Here is a 24,772-nt window from a genome sequence, read left to right on the forward strand (position 1 = left end):
CTCAGTCAGTCCCTACATAAAGCTGAAAAACAGTTCAGATATCTAGGTACCAACATCCATTTGACCACATTCTTAGGACTCTGCCACTAATATTCAAACAACATAGATTTTCAGTGCAGTGTTGAATTCCAAGCCTCAGTGGCTGTTTCTTTATGAACGAAGAAGCTAATAGCATGTTTCTCTGGTAGGTATCTGGAGGAATGGGTAAGTAGATATTGACACTAACGCTAGCAGAATGCATGCCCTGTGCACGTGAGAACATGTGTATTGAGAACATGTGTATATTTTTGGTATCTGTATTTATAGGCAGATGTCAGACTATTTATCTACTGAAGTAGACTAAATATTGCCCCAGAATTTTTTTACACTTTTTAATTAACAAAAACATTTGTGGTCCCCTCCCCTGGATTTAAAATGCCTTTTTAAGATTTGGATATTTTTTTGGAGAATGGTAGCATCTTAGGGCTAAAAAGTTTTAAAATGTGTATTGTGCATATACTTTAATTCAATTTTTTATTTTAAAATATCTTTAATTAGCCCAACAGAAATAAATTAAAATATAATAAAATATAACAATATAGTCAACAGATAAGCATCTATAAAAAGTTTCCAAGTATCTAATAATATGTTCACACACAGTTGTCATTTGTATACTGTATGTTCAAATGTTGATAAAGCTGTAAAGTCCTCAATTTACTGGATGTGGGCATTTATCTTCCCAGTATTGTAGCATAAGTGTTTTAGCAACAGTAAGGGCACAGAGGGTCCATTTTTGTTGACAGTTAATCTCCAGGAGATAAGCAAATAGTTTAGAAGTACATGAGCATCCTCAAGAATGAAAAAATATCCTAATACAAAAATAATTACTTCTCCAAAAAACCAAATAACTGGATATGCCCAAAGTCTTGTAAGTTACATTGCCAACAGTTAGGCACTTCAGTCCTTTAGTGAAATAGCCCCATAGTGTCCAGTATATTATAAACATAATTTTTTGCTGATTAAGTCACAGCATAAGATCCATGGGGGGAAAGGTTGACAGTGCAATCTTACAAAGAGTTATTCCAGTCGAAACCCATTCATTTCAATGGGCTTAGACTGGAGTAACTCTGTTAAGGATTGCCCTGTTAGACTTTAATTAGATTCCCATGACAGAACTGATTATTCTTAAAATTATCTGTAAAAGTGGACAAATTAGTGCTGCGAAAGCTCAGTGTAAGAATGATTTTTTTCTGTTTACATTCAGAGGTGTTGGTAATACAGTTTATCTTCCTCAAAGCTGTATGTTTTAGGGGGGTTCACATGTACATATTTGGGTGATGGGGCCTTAATTTGACACTATTATTTTAAGCCCAGTGTTCATCTACTTCCTCTTTCAAAAACAACAGCTGGTTTATCAAGAATAATATTGGTTTCAGTTATTCAGATTTGGTAGCCTTACATTTGGCAGACTTGTGTCCGGTATTTTTACAATACATGCTGATTAAAATTTCAGTAATAGACTGTTTAGGAGTATCATCCTAGGTTAGAGTATCATCCTAGGATCTAGGAGACCCAGGTTTGCTCCTCCACTCTGCTGTCAAATCTTGCTGGGTGACTTTGGGCCACACTTTCAGCCTAACCTACCTCTCACGGTTGTGGTGAGGATAAAATGAAGGAGCAGATAATAATGTAAATGGCTTTGGATCCTCAATGGGGAGAAAGGTGGAGATATACATGAAGTAAATAAATAAAATAGTATTTGTGCATGAGCCCTGTTGAAGTTAATAGGACCTGTAATTCCTGCAGTGAGCTACAGTTCATGCTGTTGCTCCATTACTACATGCTGTGTCCCCTGCTCTGTCACCAGCTTCTATGCACTTCATTGACCTGTGTGTTCAAAAGGGGGAAGACCCAGATCCAGCACAGAGTGCTACTTATGAGGTACCCCTTACTACCCACACCTTGTTTACTACGCTGGTAGGTTTGGCATCACCAATAATGTGCTTGGCATCAGGAAGGGGTCCAGTACTAGGCACTTGTTTCTTCCCGTCTCCCCGTAAACAAGTGATGGTTGATGCCAGAACTGATAGAGCTGGGAATCCGTTTGGCAGGATTCTTTCTCACACTCAGATCCTTGCATTATGCGAGAATCTCCTCATTGTTGCCATTGTGTTTTGGACTGGGGTATACCTTTTTCAGCACACGGTATCAAATGTTGTTGAAGGCTTTGACATTTAAAAACATTTCCAGGTAAACTGATGTAATTCTCTCTGTTTGAGGGGGAAATTCAATTTCAATATTCAAAATAGTAGCCCATTTCATTATATTTTACGATCCAGTGTGCTGTATAGTCTGGATGCAACCACTGTGCAGATTTCAGTGCTTAAAATAGTGTATCTGCTAGTCAGAGGTTTTGCAGATAGAGCTCCTTAAGAGTCATAGTCAAAATACTTTCAGGAAGGTTGTGGGTATCGTCCAGTAAACAAGGTTTCACTGTGAAAAGACTTTTAAAAGTTCTCAGTGAAGAGGTGGACAGACATGTGTTTTTAGTTCCATCTTGACTGTAGAACTTTAAGTAAGGTTAACCAGTGCCCCAAGTATACTTTTAGAAGGTCGCTGTTGAATCCTGCTAGTGGCTTCGATTCAGACCAAAAGAGCTTGGATAACTGCCCTATATTCCCTAATAAGATCAACTTTGCTTTCAATTGAGCACTATTTCCTGTGGAGTACAAAAAAAAAGTTCCAACAAAATTTCTGAAGCATTCTTAATATATGGCTCCTACGAAAACTTTAAATTTAAAGAGAACCTTTTCCCCATCAGTGACTGTGAAAGATATTGTATACGTCTGTAAAAACATATTAAATGGTACAGCATTGCTAAAATTTATAACATTATATATAGATATAATAATATCTATGTGTAAACTTTCCACTTTACCAGGTATAATTAAATTGCTTGAATATTACTGAAAGACTGTGGCTTCATCTGGATAATGTACATTTCTGTATGGAACTCCTTTTCACTGATTCCAACTGAAAGTAGATACTTATTTACCAAATATTTAGGCTTAGTATCCCAGAAAAATATAGTTGGAGCAATGTGGCTAAATGTTCCCATGCTTGGAAACATATTGTTCTGTAAGTTTATAATCTTAGTACAATACCTTTGTACATAATTTGGTTGCTAGTAGTTTGAATGCAAATTATTCCTCTTGTCTTAGCAGCTCTGTTTGGTGACTTATGAAGAAATTTTCTTGCATGGGCTCTGCTGCAGAGAATGGGAACTCCCATTCATTTCAGCATAGCATGTGGCTTGTGCAAAAGAATTTCCCAGTGGACTGTATACTTAACAAATGTGTGTCTGTAGCTTCCTGCTGAAGATGCAGAGTGGGTTACAGGTATCTCTTCAAATCAGGTAAAAGCATTGTTATGATCAGGTAACTTTCTAAACAGGGAAGAGAGTGTATATTTGAAAGAATATGAAAAGAGCAGCTAATAAGGTGCCACAGTTAATGGAAAATTCTGACTCGTTTCTGTGCTCTTTATCAGAGGAATTTGCTCAACAGTTAATCAGACATACGTTGCGTGGTCCTCTGGCGAGACACACAGAGGAGCTGTGTCTCAAAGCAGTTCCTCTACCTTACCAGAAGCCGATGCAATATGTGTGTGTTCAACTGTTGAATAAATTGCACTGATGAAGAGAACTAAAGCATGTTGGGCATTTTCCTTTAATAACTCTCACACCTTATTGGCTTCACTTTTAGTATCTCTTTATTGTTGTTTTGGTGCAGTCCCACTTGTTGATTTTATTGCACACTTGATCTTATGTACTAAATTACTACAATCTGCCACTAAAATGTGGCAATTTTAAGAGGTTAAAAAAAATTAAATAAGGAATTCTACATTTAGTACTTGTATTTATTGCCCATTGTAAAGGAACCATTTATTTCTCCCAGTTACATATAATATCAGTGGGGCTGTAAATGTGTAAGGGATCACAACCATATGTAGAATTTTACACTGAGAAGAATGATCAACGGAATCATAACAAGATTTACATATTTTAAATGATTCAGAGGAGCATAAGCACAGTATGGGTTGGATCCAGCCAGCTTTTCTGCTGGTAAAAAAGGGTCCCCTTTGACCATCCAAAAATGCTATGTTTGAGATCACAGGACCTGTATGTACAAAAGCCATGTGTAATGGGAACTGTCATAAGAAGGGGAATTAGACGAGAGGGAGTGAAAAACTGGCTGCGTCTATCCAATGTCTTTTTTCTTGTAAATTATGAAGTAGTACAGTTATTTAAATCCTTGATATGAACAACGCTAAAAATTATTTGTATTTCAAATACAAATTATATATTTGAAAAGTTGTGGAATTTATGGAAAATGGAACCCACTGGATTTCTGCTAGTGTGCCTGCTATTAAGGGTACAGTACTTCAATGCAGAAAAGGTGGCAACCCTAAGATATTTAGGTCTTGATATAATACATCCCTTTGGTAGCCTTTTGCATAGGGATAACATTGTAAAAGCAGCTCACAGATCTTGAACACAAAATTTTTGTGTGCTGAAAGTTGTGCTGTTAGAGCTTCATTGTATTAAAAGGTGTTTCCTGACAGTGTGTGTTGCCTTAAAAATATTATGCTAGTTATAGCAGATTGCAAGGCTCCTGTTGTGGGTGTGTATAAAATATTTTACAAGGTAGGCTGATGTGTCAGTCTTTGTGCCCTCCACTGTTTGATGTATTATACTTTGATAAAATAGTTTCATATTGATAGAAGTATTCTCTAGTCTGAACAGATTCTCCACAGCAGTAACCTGTCTTTAACTGACCCCCCCCCCCTTACTGTTTAAAAACTTAGGCTATAATTTGACTAAAGTTAGTTCTACTAAATGTAGTATATCTGTTTTTCACTCATGCTCAGCTCTCTCACTGAAACCAGAGGAACTGACAATTGGTTGAATTATGCCCTTAATATTTTTAAACATACGAAGCTGAAATTAAAACATCTGTATATTCAGCTGGAAAAGAAAACAAGATCCTTTGCTGTTTAAAAGCAGAATTCACAACATGCAAGAAATCTGAAATGATGGGCTTTTACTTTTAGGATATTTAAAAAAGGAATACAGCAGTGTTATTGGTTCAGAATTCACAGTGTATTAATTTATTAGTTATGGTGACCAGCGCACACGCACACTTGATCCATTGATCTCAACAATTTCAGGAGCCGAACTATATTGGAGATGTTAATAGACTGACCTTATTTTAAATAAAGGACAGTTGTAATAATGGCAGAGTTCAACTTCTTTGAGCTTATTTTTCAAGCAGCATCAGGACTGTAATGGAAGAGTAAGTGATGTAGGCACAGGAGAGACCCACATGCTCAGCTTTACTTTTGTTTGTCTCTGGTGGTTTTCCCTCTGCAGAACAGAAAAGTTGCTTTGCATCTGAGAAAGTGACATGTCTATTCAGCAGCAGAAATGCTGCAGACAGCAGTGAAAATTAAAACTTGGCTGTGCATTTGATTGCAAACCATGCATGCTTGTTACCTCTCAGGGTTTTCATTTGCCCTCAAGGAGGACGTTTTCAAGGTAGTTGTTACAAAGAGCTTAGAAATGCTCTTTTTGGTCTGAAATATGCTCAAATGATGACTATATTGGTAAATGCATAAATGGTCCACAAAATTATTGTTCTCTATCACAGGCCAGGGTCCAAGTTGGTAGGTTTTGCATTTCGTGAACATGGGTTCCTTGAGCCATCTCTGTAAATGTGATTAGGTGGGGAGGGGTTTGAAAACAGTTTAGTGGTTTTGCTAGTTGAAAAAACCACAGCTCAGTGGGGTCAGGCAAACCTTTGGGCTCCAGAAGCTCTTTGGATTGAAGCCCTGAGGTATATGCTTCCCAAAGATAACTGAATAGCCAAGTCAAAGGCTAGGCTTCAGACAGCTGTTCAGGTGTGTCCAAGGGCTTGTGTCTCTCTGTGAGATTTTGGGCTGTTTTTCTTTGTACAGTGGGCACTTCCATTTGTCCCATTATTATAACTTTAATAGACTGACATTACTTAAACAAAGGCACGTTATAGTTACCAGTCAATGCATCTCTTCAAAGTTGTCCTCAGTTAAAAACACAAAACAAAAACAAACAAAAAATACATTTCATCCAGCATAGTAGACATGTATACTGTTCAGTGTTGCTTTGAGAAATTTTATTTGTATTTGTTTTCTGTAAGTTAGGTATTCAAAAGTTTTTGGTTCTTTTTTTCTCTTGTTGCAGGAAATGTAAATGTTTCTCTTCAGGTATGGGATATTGGTGGCCAAACAATAGGAGGCAAGATGTTGGATAAATATGTCTATGGTGCACAGGTATGGTTTAAAAAATTACTGCAGTTATTTATTGTTGGCCTTCCTAAAATGTTTGCATTTACAAAAAAAGGTTAGGAGAGACTGTTAAGCGACTAGTAAAATGTAAACATCTGCTTAAGTGAAACTGTTTTGCACTTCGGTTTTGTTAAACTAGCTTAAATTTGTTATATGGGGTTGCTCAATAGTATTTTTTTTTATGAAGCAAAGGTGCTAGTTTGTATATCCCTAACAGCTCTCTGAAACAGATGTTCATTGCCTTACATTGTGGGCTAAGTTGAAAATAGCCGTCTTCGCCAAGGTTATTTAGATATCCCCACGGTATGGTAGGTATAGTGGCTGTTTTGAGTGCAGATGCTTCCTGGGGAGTAGAGGCAGAGGAGGAAATTAAGACCAATCCTATGCCATTAAACTTACTCAACCAGCTGAGGTTCTAGGAGGCCGAACAAAAGAAGTCAACCAGGTAGCAAAATATTTTTTTGGCAGAATGGTAAAAAATGCTTTAGAAATAAACCCACTTTAAAGTTAAATACTTTATATCCTTTCTGGTTGTTGTTTTTTAAATAAGAAACATATTAGACAATGAACTCTGTTATTTTGGAAGGGAGCTACAAAATAGCATTTGATTTTGGAAATACATCTTTTGGACTGCTTGAATAAAATTAGAGAAGTGCATAAAAAGGCTGTCATATGTTTATAAAATGTTTATATTTGGTTTTGTTTGCAGCTTTTGGCAATATGTAAATATTGTGTGTTAAGATGTAAAAATAGAGGAAGAACTGTTAACTGAGGAGTGTCTGGAAATTGTACGTTAGTGGATGAAAAAGGGGCCAAGTAGTTAAATTTTAAAGCTAGTCATTTTCAAAAATGTAGTTAACAGATGTTAAACATAACATACCCAATCCTGAGTCAACCTTGCCACATCTGTGTTGCCAAACCGTGTTTTCCTACATGTGAAGCGGAAGCATTGTAAAGTGAGATTAAGTTAAAGCTCACAATATCATGGGACTTTCCTTGTATGGCAATAATCTCTATGGACAAAGTTTAAAATTACTGGGGATGTGAGAAGTAAGAGAAACTCTTCCCACACAGTCAATCCTAAAATATTCAGGAAATAACTCACATCCATTTTGATGGAATTTCATTCTGAGCATTCATTAATAATAGTCTCTTGCTGCTGCTTCATATTTACTTGATGTTTTTTGAGAATTCAAGAGCACCTCATTATGTGCCTCTTTATTTCATTAACCCTTACCAGAGATATGGTATGAGGGGTGTCATTATAATGATACCTGTTGCAGATGAAGCTGAGGCAGAGAAGGTGGCAGCTTCATTAAAGCCACCCCGTGAGTTTATGATAGTGATGAGATTTGAACCCCGGGGGTTCCTGGTTCAGTTTTAATCACAACACTATTCTGACTCAATATATGACCTTCAAGAAAAAGCAGCTGGCTATCTGTGCCTCTTCCTCCCATCCCTTGAGTTTGATGCTGTGTTGTTTCATGCTCCATGTCCCTCAGTAGAGCTTTCCATTGGCCGTGGTCATGAGCTTGATGGCAGCAAAATTGCCGGTAATTTTCTAGGCATCCATAATCTAGATTATGTTTAGATGTGGGCTTTAGTGATATTTTCTTTGCCTTAGCCAGGCCGTTGTTTAATTGCCAAACACAAGGTAACATAAGGGATGAACTTTGCTCAGGAATTCTTATCACCAACTCTTCTATACAGCTGCTCTTGTATCTGTGACTGACTTGGTCTTTTGCCTGAATACCCTGGACTGTTGCCCTGATGTTCATCATTCCCACTGCCAGTTTACTGTGATTGCCAGACTAGTGGAATGCAGTCAGAGCTCTTCAGACAATTACGGGAACTGCAGCACACTGAGAACTAGGGTGCTTCTGCCGATGTTCTACAAGCAGTGAAGGATGCTGGTGGCTAAGAAAGCCATTTGGACCATCCAACACAATACTGTGGGCTACCATCATTAGTCAAAAGTTAAGGAACTGCAACAGCAGACTTGTATTCCATGCGAACAGCTCCCTTCTAGGAGACACATGCATGCGTGTTGGATAATATGTCACGTTTTCCATAGGGAGAGGTAGAAGATGGATTTAAATCAGAATTTTATTACTTCTTAAATAAAATTCAGTACATGTTTAGTGTATATTTAGTATAACATAACTTTTTTTTGGGGGAGGGGCTGTCAAGTCACAGCTGACTTATGCTGACCCCAAAGAGCTTTGAAGGCAAGACGGGGGTTGAGAGATATGAGGAGAGCAGGCTAGCCTGGGCTATCCAGATCAAGTCAACCATAAAACATACTGATTTAAAAATGAATAGATCCCTTATATATCATCTGAGGGCCCACTGTAAGCTTCTTAAATCTTTATTTTTTTTTTTTACTATTCAACCACAATGATGTACCATGCGTTGTATGTTTTTAGATAACAATGCTCATGGCCTCAAAAGGGGGATTGATTGACTAGCTTCAGCCCTTACAGGTTTTTGTAGACAGATGCTGGTAGATATCAACATTAGAAGATTGCTTCTTTTTCCCAGAGTCTCTCTCTGTCTCTCTGTCTTAAAGCATGCCCCTTCTCTTTTATATTTGCTCTGGCCCAGTCAACTAAAAGGAAATATTTTCAACCAGAATGAAGGTCAGGTGGAAGTAATCTGTCAGATAATTGTTCTTGTAGGAGATAGATGTTCTTTGATGGGTAGACAGTGTCATAAATATTTTGAATTAGAGCGCTGAGCCCGCTGCATAGAGGTGGCTCCAGGGCTGAAATGCTGCCTGGTGGACAACGCTCAGAGTGACTTGCCAGTTCCTGGGCTGCAGTATAAATGCACGAATGACTGGGCAATATGATTATTTGATGAAGTTGCTTTCTACTGTTTTTCCCCCCTTTACAAAGACCAGTAGCATTCATAAATTGATTAGGGAGGTTGTAAATTCAATTTTAACAGATTATACATAGACAATAAGTTCAGATTTGATGTAGATCAGTTATTTTTAGAAGGAAAATTTACTATAGCTAAAATGTAAATACATTATAAATATAATTTAAATTTTTAAAATGTGATTATTTTGGGGGAAATTTTGCTATTTTTAAAATTTGTTTTTATCCACTCTACCTGTGAGTGGGGTCATGATCCTGAGGCTCTGTTTGGTGCTCCTCTTCCATGTGTAGCATGTACATGCTAAGGAACTTGAATGGTTCAGCCTTGTGTAACTCATATAAATTGTACAAATGGAGACCCAGCATGGTGTAGTGGTTAAGAGTGGTGGACTCTAATCTGGAGAACTGGGCTAGATTCTCCACTCCTCCACATGGGCGGCAGACTCTAATCTGGAGAACCAGGTTTGATTCCCCACCCTTACACATGAAGCCTCCTGGGTGACCTTTGGCTAGTCACAATTCTCTTGGAGCTCTCTCAGCCCCACCTACCTCACAAGGTGTCGGTTGTGGGGAGAGGAAGGGAAGGCGATTGTAAGCCGGCTTGAGACTCCTTAAAGGTAGAGAAAACTGGAATATAAAAACAAACTCTTCTTCATTTTGTGTCACAGGAATCATATTTGCAGAAGGGACTTCCCCATTCGTGAAGACTTTAAACAATAGCGTAAGCTAATATACTTTTCTTAACAAATTGTACTTTTCTCCTCAGGCTGTCCTTCTGGTGTATGATATCACCAACCAGCAGAGCTTTGAAAACTTGGAAGATTGGTACAGTGTTATAAAGAAGGTCAACGAAGAGTCAGAAACTCAGCCACATGTGGCACTGGTAGGCAATAAAAGTAAGTTGTTAAATTGTTATTCAGTTGGAATGTTTGGGTGATCTACTAAAATGCAGATCAGCATTATGTTCCGTATTCTCAGCTCTGTACTTACAACTATGTGGGCTTCAATCTTGCAGACACTGGTATATGTGTGGTCCTTTTCATTTCACTGGCACCATTGTGCATTGATTTTGGCAAGCTCCGGACTTCAGAATGTAATATTTCATGCATAGCACCAAATTGGGTGTGTGTGTGTGCTATATTGTGACAGCAATCACAGTGTTTAGTCTGCTGGGGGATATCACTTTATGGAAATAACCTGCTTCAGTGATTAGCAGCATGACACTACCCATAAAACTTGGGAAGCTCTGCTAGTTTGTTTTTCTTATTTTTCTCATATAAAATGGCTGTATTATTGTTTGTGTTTCCCCTTTAAAAACCATGCATAACCTGAAAGATACTTCTTTCTTATTCTTTAAAATTAAAAGGTTCCTTTGGCCATCACCTATTGAGAGAGACTTGTTGGTTGATAACATCATCACAGTGCAATGGGTGATATTTTGCCACCATTCCACTAATGAAAGAAGGCAGAGAAGTGATCTCACCTGATTCTCTTTCTCATGGAAACTCTTAAGCTGCGTGGCTTTTTTTGTTTATAAGAACAGAAAACAGTGACTTTTCAGAGGTTACAGAGGCTGGTAGGAAAAGACCTTGCTTCCACTGATGGAACAGTCATAGAGTTGGAAGGGGCCCTACAGGCCATCTAGTCCAATCCCCTGCTTAATGCAGAATCAGCCTAGAGAATCCCTGACAAATGTTAGTCTAGCTGCTGCTTGAAGACTACCAGTGAGGGGGTGCTCACCACCTCCCTATGCAGCTGATTCCACTGCTGAACAGTAAAAAATGTCTTCCTTATATCCAGCCAGTATCATTCCACCGGTAATTTATACCCATTATTGGGGGTCCTATTCTCTGCTGCCTATAGGAACAGCTCCCTGCCCTCCTTTAAGTGACCTTAATCAAAACACAAACATAGGTAGCCAAAAATGGAATGCCATATGTGGATAATGTTTGGCTGCACATATGAAGAAGTCCATCAGAGTTCTGTATAGAATACAAACATTGATAAAGTCTGAAGAATGGTCACAAAGCAGTTTTGCAAGGTGAACAACACAGCAAAGATGGTCTAGAAGAAATCTGTTTCATCCTCAGACTTCTTCAGTTCCTTCTGAATTCTGCCATGCACTCACTTAGTAATAACATATATCACAGTAGCATTAAGTACTATGGTAGTACTTAATTGCCCATTATATGCTGGTATCCTATATTGGAACACATGTTGTAAGCTGCTTGTAAGCTACACACTACCTGGAATGTTGTATGTAAGCTGTATGCTACTGTGATATAAGTTATTACTAAGTCAGTGCTTAGTAATAAGTTATTACTTATTACTGATTACTAAGTCAGTTAGTTTTTTTATCACTTTACCGTTGCAAAAGTGGACACATCAGACAGTAGCAACATTTCTCCTAAGTGTGTACTGTCTGTGTAAGTTCTTTAATAAAATCCACTCTTGGTACTAACATTCTGTAAAGAGAAGAGAGACAATCGATCCGTCTTATAAGTCTGATGCTTTTTCCGTGGCCTAGATTGAAGATCCGTTTTAGAATATCTAGAAACCTGCACATTGATTTGGGAGCATTTGTCAGCTTCTGCTACCATTTCTTCAGTGTTCACCGGCCAAGTTCTTCAGTGGCGCTGTTCCTTTGGTTGAGAACAGTGCCGTATCTGTACTTTGAAGTACAGTTAGTAATCAGATTTTTCACCCAAGAAGTTCAAATCCTAGCTGAGCAACTGCCTGGAGTTTGTCGTATGGCCATGACTGATGTGCTGTTATGGATCATCTGGCAATTTTGCCCAAATCTGTGCTTAGAAGTCTTTGATATCATACTTCTTATTATGGGATTTAATTAAACAGGAAGGGGTTTATTCTCCTGCCTTTCTGCCCTCTCCCAGTCCTACCTTGGATTGAGAAAGGGGAAGTGGGTGTTTTTAATTTTGTTCTGCTTTATTGTGATGTTTGCTGTGGGATCAAAACGACAAAAAATTATCATTCTAAATCAACATCTTGCTTCTGTGCTGATTACTGAATAAAAAGGTGGCTTATAGGGCTGCCAACCTCCAGGTGGTGGCTGGAGATCTCCTGCTATTACAACTGATCTCCAGGCGACAGAGATCAGTTCCCCAGAAGAAAATGGCCACTTTGGTAATTGGACTCCATGGCATTGAAGTCCCTCCCTTCTCCAAATCCCGCTCTCCTCAGGTTCCACCCCCAAAATCTCCAGGTATTTCCCAATATGGAGTGTGATTTCCCAATATGAGTGTGAGTCTCCTACAGGTTGCTTCCCAATGGCCTCTTACTAACAGGGCCAATTAGTAGCATTAATTCCCATTGGAAAAAGAAAATTTCCTGTGGGGTTAGCTTTTCTTTTCACTCTCCACTTCTTGGAGACTAACTGGCTTAACAAAGGTGAGGAGCCATTATTGTAGAATAATGTGTGCTCAGAAGTACCGTAATAATGTCCTTATTATGGTGCTATGGCATGTAGGAGGTAATGCAGACAGTTGCTCATTATTCAGTGAATCTATAGCTAATTTTAAGATCCTCCCCCTCCCCCCAGTCTTTCTTTTTTATTTTTAGTGGGGGCTGGGGCAGGAGAGCAGAAGTGCTTATTTCTGTTTTAAGAACTGTTTTTATGTTCATTACTACGAGCATATTTTTTTAATGCTGCTCTATTTTCTTTCTTCCTGACTAGCTCCCCTCCTTTATCACATTTATAAGCAAAATCCCTAAGTGTCAAGTCAACATTCCTAGTGGATAAATTGTGACCCAAAATTAACCCAGGCTGTGTAGGAGCTGCTGTTACTTGATTTGCAGTTGGCTGGTTGGCCCGAGGGCAGCGGTTATCAGCAACTTACAGAAGGGGTAGGAATTATCAGGTGGCAGTGTAGGCTGGATGGATGAACCATCTCTCTTCTTGTAGATATTAACCAGATCTGTTCCCAAACACAGTCCAATAAGTCAGCTTTTTAAACAACGATTGTGACTGATGGGGCTGAGAAGAGAGTGCATCCATGCTAATTAAAAATGTTGATGGTATATTTGTCTGAGTGATGATTAATGGATGCCGGAGTGCTGTCTGTGAGCAGGAAATGTTTCACTGTTGCAGTGTGAAGTGTAAAGGTTAAATTCTAATGTAAATTGTAAGGTTAATGCATTGAACTGTCTGATGATCTATTAGGACAACATAATTGCACTTGAAACTATAGATTTTAGTTATAAATCTGAGTATTTAGAAATAATTTTTACTAATGGATTCTTGGCAATTTCCAATAAACTGGCTTGTTAAGTGCTGCTTTTTTTTCTGCTGAGAAATGCATTCTTACCTTGTGGAACAGAGAAGCACTGCAAGAGTTTTCTCCAGTTAGGCTGGAACAACAAACCCCAAGGTTTTTCTGTAGTAGAATACAGTTTACATTTGCCTGTGTATTCTCTAAACGGAGAAAGCCAGAAACGTAGTACACAATTCTAATGTATATGGAACAGCTTCATGGTCATTGGGAAGAGTTGATGTCAAGAAACTGAAAGTGAAGACTTTGAGGTGGGATCCCGTGATGTGAAAGGCTTCCCAGCCAGAAAAAAAACAATAAAAAATATTTTTTGAACAAAACCCTGTGAAACTCCCCTATTGGTTTCACAGGGCTATGCCAGCTATTTTGCAGGCGTAACTGCACGCCTGCAAAATAGCACCTTCCCAGGGCAAAAGGACTTTGGAAGCTGCCTAAAGGCAGCTCCGCCCCTGGGAATGCTCCCTGGACACCAGCATGGGATCTTATTCTGGGGAAATGCTGTTAAGGAGGCAGTGCTGGCGCCTGAGGCCCGCACTGCTGCATCTGTCCACAGAGCTGGCATTAAATCTCCCTGTGCCAGTGTCCATGCCACTTTGGACAGCTCGAGCGGTACGGATGACAGCATAGGGGTCACACTCCAGCCCCCCCTTCAGGATTGCACGGCCAATCTTCCATCAGCAGAACAGAAGTTTCCTGCCGCCTCCTCTCCCACTGCAGCTTGCTGTTCTCCATCAAATGCTACTTGTGTCAAAGGACACTGAGCGGTGACATATAGGCAGTCTACAGCAGGAAGGGGGCTTCGATGGAAACAGCCAGTTTAGTCTGGAATCAAACCTCTGTTTTGAGCTGAGATTGATGCTGAATTGTACCAGATTTCTCAGAGGTGCTGGGGCTCATAAAGGATCAGATTATGATAGGGTATTGTGGACCCTTTCTGACCCCTGCTGCTGCTTCTTCCTCTTCCTCCTTCTCTTCCTCCTCTTCCTCCCCCTCTTGCTTACCAATGCTTATAATAGTAAGCCCAAAAAATTGAGCAGATGAAGCTTCCTGCACTGCTGGGAGAAACCTGCATGCTGGGAGAAACCTCTCCATGTTGGGCTTCTGCCAAAGGCACAGCTGCTGCAGGACCAGGAAAAGGCGGCAACTGGATGGCTGCATAATACAGGAGAGAGATGCTGTGCCTTTAAATGATCCATTGAGTAGAACTGAGGCAGCTGTTTGTCTAGAATGGGTACATTTCTATTTTGATTAAATTGCTATGAATACATCAGAAACCCATGTATGGTGTACTGTTTTCCTGCTATTCTGGCTGTTATTACTTTTTTGACAGTGACAAGGAAATTGTTGTAAGCGGTTTTAGCTCGGGCATGCATCGGAAGGTTTATTCCTTGGAAAAGTATTCCTTGAAGGCTCCCCACAGCTTGTTCATAGTCTAACAAAAACTTCAGAGTGATGATCGTTAGAACGAGGGTAGCCAAACCGTTTTCCATTCACTCATAACTTAATTGCTTTTAGGAGCCAAACAGGCTTTCAAATAAAGGTACCAAGGTTACGACGCGGAAAGCCTGCAGCAGGTTTTTGGCTAGCTCCACAGCCACCTATATTAGTCATTCCTGTGATTCCCTGAAGGCCTCAGAGTGTCTGTGGCTAGTGAAATGGCTAGCGAGGTGCAACCACATTGTGGCTACCAAAGATAGAAGGGGCTCCCACCTTCATCTGTGAGAGTAGGGGGGCAGTGCTGGAGGCAGGGGCCTGGCAGCCAGCACCACGGGAGGATGCTGATGGGCTACCAGCCTCAGAGTGCAGCATGCCTAGTTGCAAACCCACCTCTTTGCTGGCTGCAACTCCCCCCCCCCCAACCTTCTTTACCCTTGGAAATTGCTGGCCTTCCTACCCTGCACATCCTTCCCCCCCCAAATTGTTATCTTTGGGGGATGTGGAACACAGCAGGCTCTTCTGCGGCCTATATATCAGACTAGTTAGGCCTCAGAATAATATTATTGTTAGGATTTTATGGCCGTTTTTAATTTCAGTTTTAACTGTTTTATTATTTAATTATATTTGTGTGGGTCTCCCTGAGCCTGGCCTTGGCTGGGGAGGGCGGATTATAAATTTGATAAATAAATAAATAAAAGTGTATGCATTGTGGGTTAAGGTGTGAGAGGGAGTGAAGGACTACCAAGTGGGTCAGTGGTGGAGGGGTAGACGATGACATGCCATCGAGGTCCTGTGTTTCAAAAGTTAATGAACTTTGCCAGTCAGACATCTCATCCTACTGATTGCATTGACTTGCATTGTGTAATCCGCTTTGAGTCTCTGTGAGAAAGGCAGACTATGAGTAACATAAATAAAAAAAATACGTTTTTTAAAAAAATCACACTTTAAAAAAAAGCCACAAAGAATAACAGGCTTGCCTTCCACTGAAATACATGCACCTTTGCTTTAGCCTGGACATTTCTCCAACCTCAGTTTAAATGATGTGTACAGGGGTGGTATTGGATGACCTCCATGGGCAAATGGCACGGGCTCCTTCCATCCCCCCGCCCCTTGTGTGACCGGAGCAATTAGCAAAGCTGATCAAGCCTTGTTTTTGTTATCTGCATGGCAGTAATTGCAGTCATTACCAGATTATGCTTTGCTTAGAAATGAGTGAAGTTACTAGAACACAAAGACTTCCCCCAAAGCTGATGAGCTACGGAAGTGATGACAAAATATTCTGAAGTGGCGCCTAAACTTGAAAAGCATAAAATGGACTGCCTTGTGGTGTCTAAGGGTGTGAATGTAAATATGAATATTTCACGCAGTGCTTTGTGAATCAAAGACTGAATGTGAAGTAACCAGAGTGTTTTTTTAATCTGCACAATGAAGTGCACGATAACTTTGGAAATGTGTCTTGGCAAGAGCCATTGAAGTGAATGGCATTGCATAGGAGAACTGCCGTGTGGGTTGCTGCTGTGGCAGCGTGGACCCAGTGCTGTTAACAAAGATGCTTCATGAATCATAGTTTAGGATAAATGCATCTCTGGCTTAACTGTAACTATTTTTTCTGGTTGCATTTTTCATACTTTAGTCTTTTTATTAAAAAAACGGAGATTTTAAAAATTGTACTCGGGGAATAGTTAACCTACAGTTGACATATGGGGGACAAAATTGGCGTCTAGCAAATGCAATAAAATGGCAAGCAGAAAACTTGTGACTGTGTCTTGGGCTGGGAGATGAATTATTCTGCCCGATTGTACTGTATCTTAATTTAAGATAAATTTTCCTGTGTTGATATGTTAATGATTGTCCAATTTATGATGGAACCGTGCCCAGGGAAAATGTTCTGCTGTCCTTCTTCCATAAAGTTTGTCTTCTGGGCCATCCCTAAGAGTAAATAAGAGTTCTAATTGCTACCAATTAGGCATAAATGGTATTTTTTAAAAAGTCACAATGTGGTAGATAATCTGCATTATCCCCATACCGTGTTTCATCTTTATGGATTGAAGCATTATATGTGGTTGTGCTGCTCCAGCAAAAGGTTAAGTATTAATGGAAAATGTTCACAGCTCTTTTACTCAAAGAAAACATGTTACTTGTAAGTTTTCTTTTGATTTTTACTTTTACAGTTACATTGAATGTCTTCATTCATTTAGCCATCCATAAAGCAAATATTGTTGCACATGCAGTGGATAATAAGTCTTTTTAGGACTACTTGTGTGGTATGTCACAGATCATTAACGGCAAGCAACCACCTGACTTGGGGGAAGTCTGGAAGCATCATTACAGTGAAATGAGCTTTTATTTCTCTATCACTGCAGCACATTGATTTGGAGGAATGTCTCCATTAGCTACTGTGGAAATATATCCTCACCGAAGGAAGCTGATGATAGAGGATAACGAATGTTCGATTGTGAGGAGGACATTAATACTGGGCTTTTGGACACGGTTTGAAATGGGGGGGCAAATATGTGTTTAAGAATTTCTATAAATCTTTTTCTGAATGTGCCATTAAGTATTTTTTTACAATTGTTTCTTTCACTGAAGAGTGGGTCAAATTAGGAGCTGTAATAAAACTTCACAGCCGGCGTATAATGTTGGTGCTTATCCTGCAGAGTCATCTTATTGCTGTATCCACCGAATGCAGTATTTGTTTTCTGCTCTAGTGGTGTAGCTGTGTGTGTGTGTGCGAGCGCACACATTGGGGGGGAGAGAAGGAGTATGACCATATATTTGAGAGAGAGAGAGAAGCAAGGCTTCTTCAAATTTAGTTTTGACTGGACTAAAAAAGTATAAAGGTTTTTATCTACTTCGGCACTGGTTTTATGTTCCAACTCACATAACAACTGATAGCGTGGGAGGGAGCCTGTCAAATTAGATGCATTGTTCACAACCCTTATAATTAGAATGCAATTTTAGTGATCTTTAAGGATCATCTTAATCCAGTCTTTTCTGAGATTAGGATTCAAATTGCTCTTCAGCACTAAAGGCAGTCACTCTTTCACCAGTTCAGTTTTGTCAGCAAAATGGGGGATAGTGGTGACCTGCCATATGAGGATGCTGAAGGATGGATGGATGAATGATTGATTAGGATCAACGCCTAGCAAAAAGTGAACACATTTGGGTTGCATTGATTTCAGTGGGAGAGTGAAGGACATGCATTGAAATCAGTAGGGTTGAAAAGTGCTTGAATGTAGTCAGAATCCTCTAGTTCTAAGGGGGGAAAACATATTGGGTGGAAAAAGATGGGAGTTCCCAACCATGAATTGGCACAGTACTCTGCAAAGAAGCCTTTGGGAAGGGGAGGAATGGGGCGGGGGGGGGGTGATGGCCTTGTTTGCTCCTTCTGTCTGCTGATTTTCCCTTGTAATCTCTCTGTGTGGATTAGGACTGGGTTTAAGAATCACATGGTTGCTACCAAACATGTAGTTTCACCCTTAGGACAGTCCAGTCATTGGCGAATTAACAAACCCTTATGTTTTAAATGTCTGTTGCTTTTCTAATAACCAAGTGGTCTCAAACAAGACTGAATTGGACATTCTCTAAACATTAGCATGACAAGCAAATGCAGGTTCATAAAGAGGGAAAAGAACTTTGTGTGTGTGTTGGTGGTGGGGGTAGAATAATGAATGATCTGGTAAATTGAAAATGTTTCTATATACATTATTCTGTTAGGTTGGGTCCGGTGACTTCCTTCCAAGCTGGATCTTTTTCCTTCCTCTAAGACTTTCTTCCATTGGAGGACGTCTTTCCAGCCCATGGATTTGGAAGTAAATAATTGTGTTCCGGGATTGCTCCAATTTAAACATTAGCATTTGGAATGAATTTTCAGTTGGACATTTTAAAGACGTGATGCGTAGATTTCCACTTTTTTACAGGTGTGTGTATATTTTCAGTCTCGGAGCTGTTGGCACAAGTAGTCATAGAGCATTAGAGGTGGAAGGGACCTGGGAGGTAATTGAGTCCACCACTCTGCTCAGGGCAGGTCTCCTATCTGCCTTGTTTCAGCAAGGTGGTGGTGTCACATGCCCTCAACCATTTCTCTCTCTGTGTTAAGGAAGATATTTCATAGCTGGAGAAACTGATGCCTGAGAAATTAACTGTTTATCCAGTTTTATGTTATCCTTTCTCCTGCGATGGAGAGTGCTGCCTGCTTCTATTTCATTTAAACATTAAATATGCCAGAGAGTATATATACCAACTAAGTTGATACAAATTATGCATTTTATATTGTTAAATCAGTAACATAAGTTTAGGATTGATAGGAAACTTAAGTATGACGTGTATTTCAGTTTCCCCCCACATGGCTGCTTTTCAACTTTTCCCTCCATGTTTGCAAAATTTCCAGAAATGTGCATCTCTGCTCTGCATTTATTTTCAGAGTTAGTCTGAAAATGAATATACTGATGAAGAAGCGTTGGTGTCCCCATTAGTGGTATTGAGTGATGTATAGATTTTGCTGTTTATTTTGCTCAAGAGACCAATTTGAAGTAGGAAGCCTACTCTGTTGGTAGCACCTTTTCTTGATAATTTTTCTCTTGTGGGTTTTTCTCCTGCTTTACTCTGCCCTTGAAAGTGAAATTGTTCAGTGTCAGTGGAAAGCAAACAAGAAGAAATTATTAAGGGAAATTTTCCCATCCTCTAACTTGAGAGAAGCAAGCAGTAGTTCCCTCTCTTGCCCTTGACTTTGATTATCCCCTATATTTCTCAGCTGAGGCATGAAAATGTAATGAGCTGACCTAAATATTCATTAACCCTCCTTTGGTCTTTACGCTTTTACCAGCTGAGCCTACTTATTAACAGTTTGCGCTTTGAAAGCATGGATGGGTGTGTGTTCATTCTGTTTAGCATGGACAGCACTTGCACATGTGTTACATGATCCAGTGACAGCCAGTGTGGTGTAGTGGTCAGAGTGTTGAAATATGATCAGGGAGACACAGGTTTGATTCCCAGCTCTGCCATGGAAGCTGGCTGAGTGACCATTCACAATCTCTCCGCCTAACCTACCTCACAGGACTGTTGTGAGGGTAAAATGGAGAAGAGAATGACGTAAGCTGCTTTGGGGAGGAAGGTAGGGTATAATTGGAGCAAATAAATAATAACAATAAATGTAATCCAAACATGCCTTTCCTGGGGAAAAGGCATGAGGGCCTTGATCCAAAGTCTGCTATCCAAGATTGTGGGTAGGGGCTGTGGCTCAGTGGTGAAACATCTGCTTTGCATACAGAAGGTCCCAGGTTGAAATCTGGGTATGGGATCCAAAGAAGTATCCGTATTAAGTCCTGATGAGTATTGGGAATAGCAGACTGGGCAGAAATCTGAAGTCTTCTCTTATAAAAAGAGGAAATTAGATGTAGTTTTTACAAAAATATTTGTAAGTGGAACTTTTAAATGACCAGGTCGTTTTTTCATTACAAAATTAATAATTTTCTTAAGCTGTCTTTCTGGTAAAAAGTCTAAATAGCAGTATCAGTAGAGACTCCCTTTGGCATTTATAACTTCCATAGTGAGAACAAAGCCAAGCCAAAGATTTTTGGAGGGCTGCATGTTTCAGGACGTTGATCACTCGGGCAATAATGCTGGTTTCTGAGCCCAGCCAGCCCTTTTTCCAGCTGCTTTATAGTGAGTGATATCTTGAAGCTTAAAATGTAATCTGCCTGGGTTAGCCACAAAAGCCACTCAATATTAAAGCAGGCCCAGACAATAAATCACAATTGCCCAGCTGGCATTGCTACTAAAGTAATAAACTTATTTATTAAAAATCTAAACAGAAGAATTATATTAAAGTATAGCATAATTTCTGCAGACCAGTGGATATACTTTAAAACCTGGAAAGTGTTCTAGATTAAGGGCCAAATTTACGAACATCTGTTTTGGCAGTTTCTGTGTGATACTCATGCTCTTTACGTGGAAGTGTGAAATGTATGTCTCCCTTACTGCCCTTTCATATTAATCATGCCTTTCTGCAGTTCATAAACCTCTTATTTGACCTTATGTGTGTGATCCCCCCTCTCTTTACACACTTCTGAACATAATTACTCTATTTACTAAAAAAAAAAGGAAAATAAAGCTCATTTTCAGCATTGGTGATCTGGGCTGGAGGTGGGGTGATTAAATTCACTTATTTCAGAAAGGTAACGTGCTGAGCAGTACATGAACTTTAAGCCTTTTTTCTTCATACTCTAAAAAATGAGATAATAGGGATAATAATAGAGATTTGCCATTGACAGAGCTATGCATATGCTGTGTTTTCATGGAGGTACTCATTTTTCAGGCAAGAGTATTGACTGCAGAATTTAGTTTCCGAATCTTGAATTTTCTGTTTGAATTGTTTAGGCTTGATAACATGTGAGCAAGGCCTGCTGAAATCTCTAAAATGGGATGGGTAATACTTTAATGGGTCTCAGTATAGTAGGCTTCGGAGCATAATTCCTTGCTGTTCCTCTTGAAAAAGAATAAATTACACAAAGTGGTACAAATGGTAGAGTGTATTATGTAAATAAGAGAAATCCTGTAAAATGAGCTCTTCATCTTGTGGAAGTTGGGGTACCTTGGTACCCAGTTATCACTCAGCTTGGTGAATTCCAGAGGGTAGCAGGGTTAGTCGGCTGCATCTCAAATCATAAGGAATCGGGTGGCCCTTTGAAGACTAACACATTTATTGAGGCACATGTTTTCCTGTGCTGGAGCCCACGGAGTCCGGCACGGTAAGTGTTGGTAGTGACCCTCTTTGCATGAACATCACGCCTGTGGCACAGGGGCCCCTGGGTTCAGGAAATCTTATGTCTCAATAAATCCTTTGGTCTTTAAGGTGCCACGAGACTCTGAATATATGTTATTGACGTATACTTTTTGGTTGTGATACTTTTTGATATATACATACATTGCACCTTTTTGGCTTTTGCTGTTTATTTGTAGTTGCTGGTTGATTATTGGGACACTTCATTTTGCACAGTTCCACAAAACAGGGCTGTAGGCAGTGTGCCCTACTGATCCGCATTCTTGACAGCTAAGTGGGTCTTGTAACACAGTTGCTGCCGAGAAAACACCGGAATCTTTGGGTAGTGACTGTGGAGATTGTGTGTTCTGTCTGCTGCCTCTCAGGTGGTTTCACACTGCCTTACTTCCCAAACTGCGGCTTTTTATGGGGGGAGGGGCTTCTGCATGATGTTGTCGTGCAATATACTCGATTTCCCCTTGCTTCAGTTTGGGTTTTCCCAAATCTGCTTTGCTCTTTAACTAGTTTTAAAGAATTTTATTCAAACATCATGTTGGTATTGTTCTACAATAGGGGTAGCAGGCAAGATTTTCTTCTGGAGCCAGCATAGTTGCTGAGCAAAGACTTCCCAGTTAATAAATGTCATGTTTCCTTTATGATTTTAGGGAATTCATCTTGGTAAATCTCTCTGGATCTTGTTTTCCCTTGAAAACACTTTAGCAGGGCTGGATCTTGAGGAGGGGTCTGGCAGCGTGCAAGAAGAGAGAGGGTGCTAGTGCAGGCATGGGGAGGAGAAACACTGCCACAGCACGGGTGCAGCTGCCCGCCCATGGCCTGGCCGGTGCATGCCCTGCTCTCCCTCCTCGGCTCGTATCGGCCTCTGCTCTCTTTTTTTCTGCGGGGGTGGCCCCATGTATCCCACCCAGCACATTTCTCTCCACTCCTTCTCCCAGCTCCATGCCTATGCCCTGGGGCCAACATCATCTGGCTCCAGCGCACACACGTGGCATACCCCTCCCTCCCCTTACCTCTGCCCCTGGCGCTCCATTCCCCAGCTCCGTGCCCGCACTTTAGTATCTGTTTTGATGTACCGTATTTTTCGCTCCATAAGACGCACTTTTTTCCTTCTCAAAAGTGAGGGGAAATGTGGGTGCGTCTTATAGAGCGAATGTGCGCACAGAGCCGGCTGGGCGCGCTGGGAGGCAGCCAGGGAAAGCTGCCTCGCGCCGTTCCAGCGCGCCCAGCCGGCTCTGTGCGCCCGCCCAGCCCGCTCTGTGCGCTTGCTCGCCTCCCAGCTGGGAAGTGGAGGGGGGGCGGCTTGGCGCGCCCGCCCGCCTCCTCCCCGCCCGCTCTGAGCGCTTGGCGCGCCTCTCCCGCCCGGCTCCTCCCAGCTCGCTCTGAGCTCTTGGAGCGCCCGCCCGCCTCCTCCCCGCCCGCTCTGAGCGCTTGGCGCGCCCGCTCCCTGCCCACGTTTTTAGAGGAGGAAAACAAGATTTTTTCTTGTTTTCCTCCTCTAAAAACTAGGTGCGTCTTATGGAGCGGTGCGTCCTATGGAGCGAAAAATACGGTAGATGTGCTTGCAGCATACTTACATTCTACGTGTGGAATCCTGTTCATCTGGACTGATTGATATATTGAGGGTTGTGCTGTACTTCAAGTGGTTAACCTGGATGACCTCCTGTCCTATGATTATATGCAGTAGCAAAGTGGTTAAGTTGCTCGGCCATATCTACACCCTTCAAGTTCTTTAGATCAGAGTCTCAGATACTTACACACTGAATGGACATTTTTCTCCATCCAGAATTACATGGGTATTTGATTTTCCTGGGCTGGGGGAAGTCTTAAACAATTGGAACTGTGCTGGCTGAGCTCAGAGGTCCATCTTATCCCATATACTGCTTTCCGTAGTCTCTAGATCAGGGCTGTCGAATACAATTGGTTCAAGGGTCTGGTATGACATAAATGTCACTTGGTTGGGCCGGGCCATGCCTCGCCAGCTCAGATCTATAGTGTGTGGGGGGCTGCCTCACCTGACTCGCTGGTCTTTTGGCTGTCCTCAGTCTACTGCCTATAAATTAATTGGGTGACCCCAAGTTCTACTATTTAGTATGAAGATCTGGTTCTAGTATTCATTTAGTATGAAGATCTGGTTCTAGTATTCCTGTATCTAATATGGAGCAGGTGAAAAGCTTATTTCTTTAACACTTTGTCCCCCTCGTGTGTAGTTTTATGACAGCCGTATTTAGCCATATTCTATGACAGCCTTAGCCATATTTTATTTTTGCTAAACGAAATCCCCCCCCCAAAAAAAATACTAGATTAAACAGTTGTGGGGTAAAAATAACAGCTCCTGTCCATTGTGGATCTCTGCAACTTTTTAAATATGAAAGCAGGCATAAGAACATAAGAAAAGCCCTGCTGGATCAGACCAAGGCCCATCAAATCCAGCAGTTTGTTCACACAGTGGCTAACCAGGTGCTTCTAGGAAGCCCACAAACAAGGCAGGAACTGGTAGATCACCGCAGTAGATAACTATGATTGTACTGTAACACAATAGCAATTACCAGGTTTTTTTTTTTTTTTAAAAAGCCCTCTGGTGTTCCAGTGGGAAATATGACAACTGTGAGGGGCTGAGAGAAGGAAAATGGCTCTAACCCTCAAAATGATGGAACTTTTGCCAAAGTGCACTTTGTTGCCCAGATGACTTGCTAATGTGTTTGGATTGTGTTCTTTCTGAAAAAACATTGTACCATGTCAGGTTTGAGAGAAAATACACTGAGGACGGAGAAAGCGGGGACAATGTTGTGTGGCTGCTCCCCCACCCCCCAAAAAGCTGCCATTTGGAAGCCAAGGTAGAGAAAAATCTCTGTGGATACAGCCTTCCTTTTAGAGTAGCCATGCTGATTCTTTATCAGCACTGCTTATTCTTCTGTGTACTTAATAATGTTTTACAGCCATTTGCCTGCTGTACACACTAAGCTGAGTAGACTGTAGTTTCCTGGCTTCCCTCAAGATCACTTTTTTTAAAATCAGTGTTACATTGG

General features: G+C 40.7%; 1 protein-coding gene across 3 annotated transcripts in view; it reads left to right on the forward strand.

Moving 5' to 3' along the window:
- Positions 1–24,772, forward strand: part of RAB28 (RAB28, member RAS oncogene family) — a 111,251-nt gene that overhangs the window by 24,339 nt on the left and 62,140 nt on the right. For all 3 annotated transcript variants that reach the window (XM_056855388.1, XM_056855389.1, XM_056855390.1), the window contains exons 3-4: positions 6,257–6,345; positions 10,009–10,138. In XM_056855388.1, coding sequence (XP_056711366.1) covers positions 6,257–6,345; positions 10,009–10,138 — 219 coding nt within the window. The remainder of the gene's footprint in view (positions 1–6,256; positions 6,346–10,008; positions 10,139–24,772) is intronic.

This window comes from Euleptes europaea, chromosome 9 (genome assembly GCF_029931775.1).
Source record: "Euleptes europaea isolate rEulEur1 chromosome 9, rEulEur1.hap1, whole genome shotgun sequence".
In the NCBI taxonomy this organism is placed as follows: Eukaryota; Metazoa; Chordata; class Lepidosauria; order Squamata; family Sphaerodactylidae; genus Euleptes; species Euleptes europaea.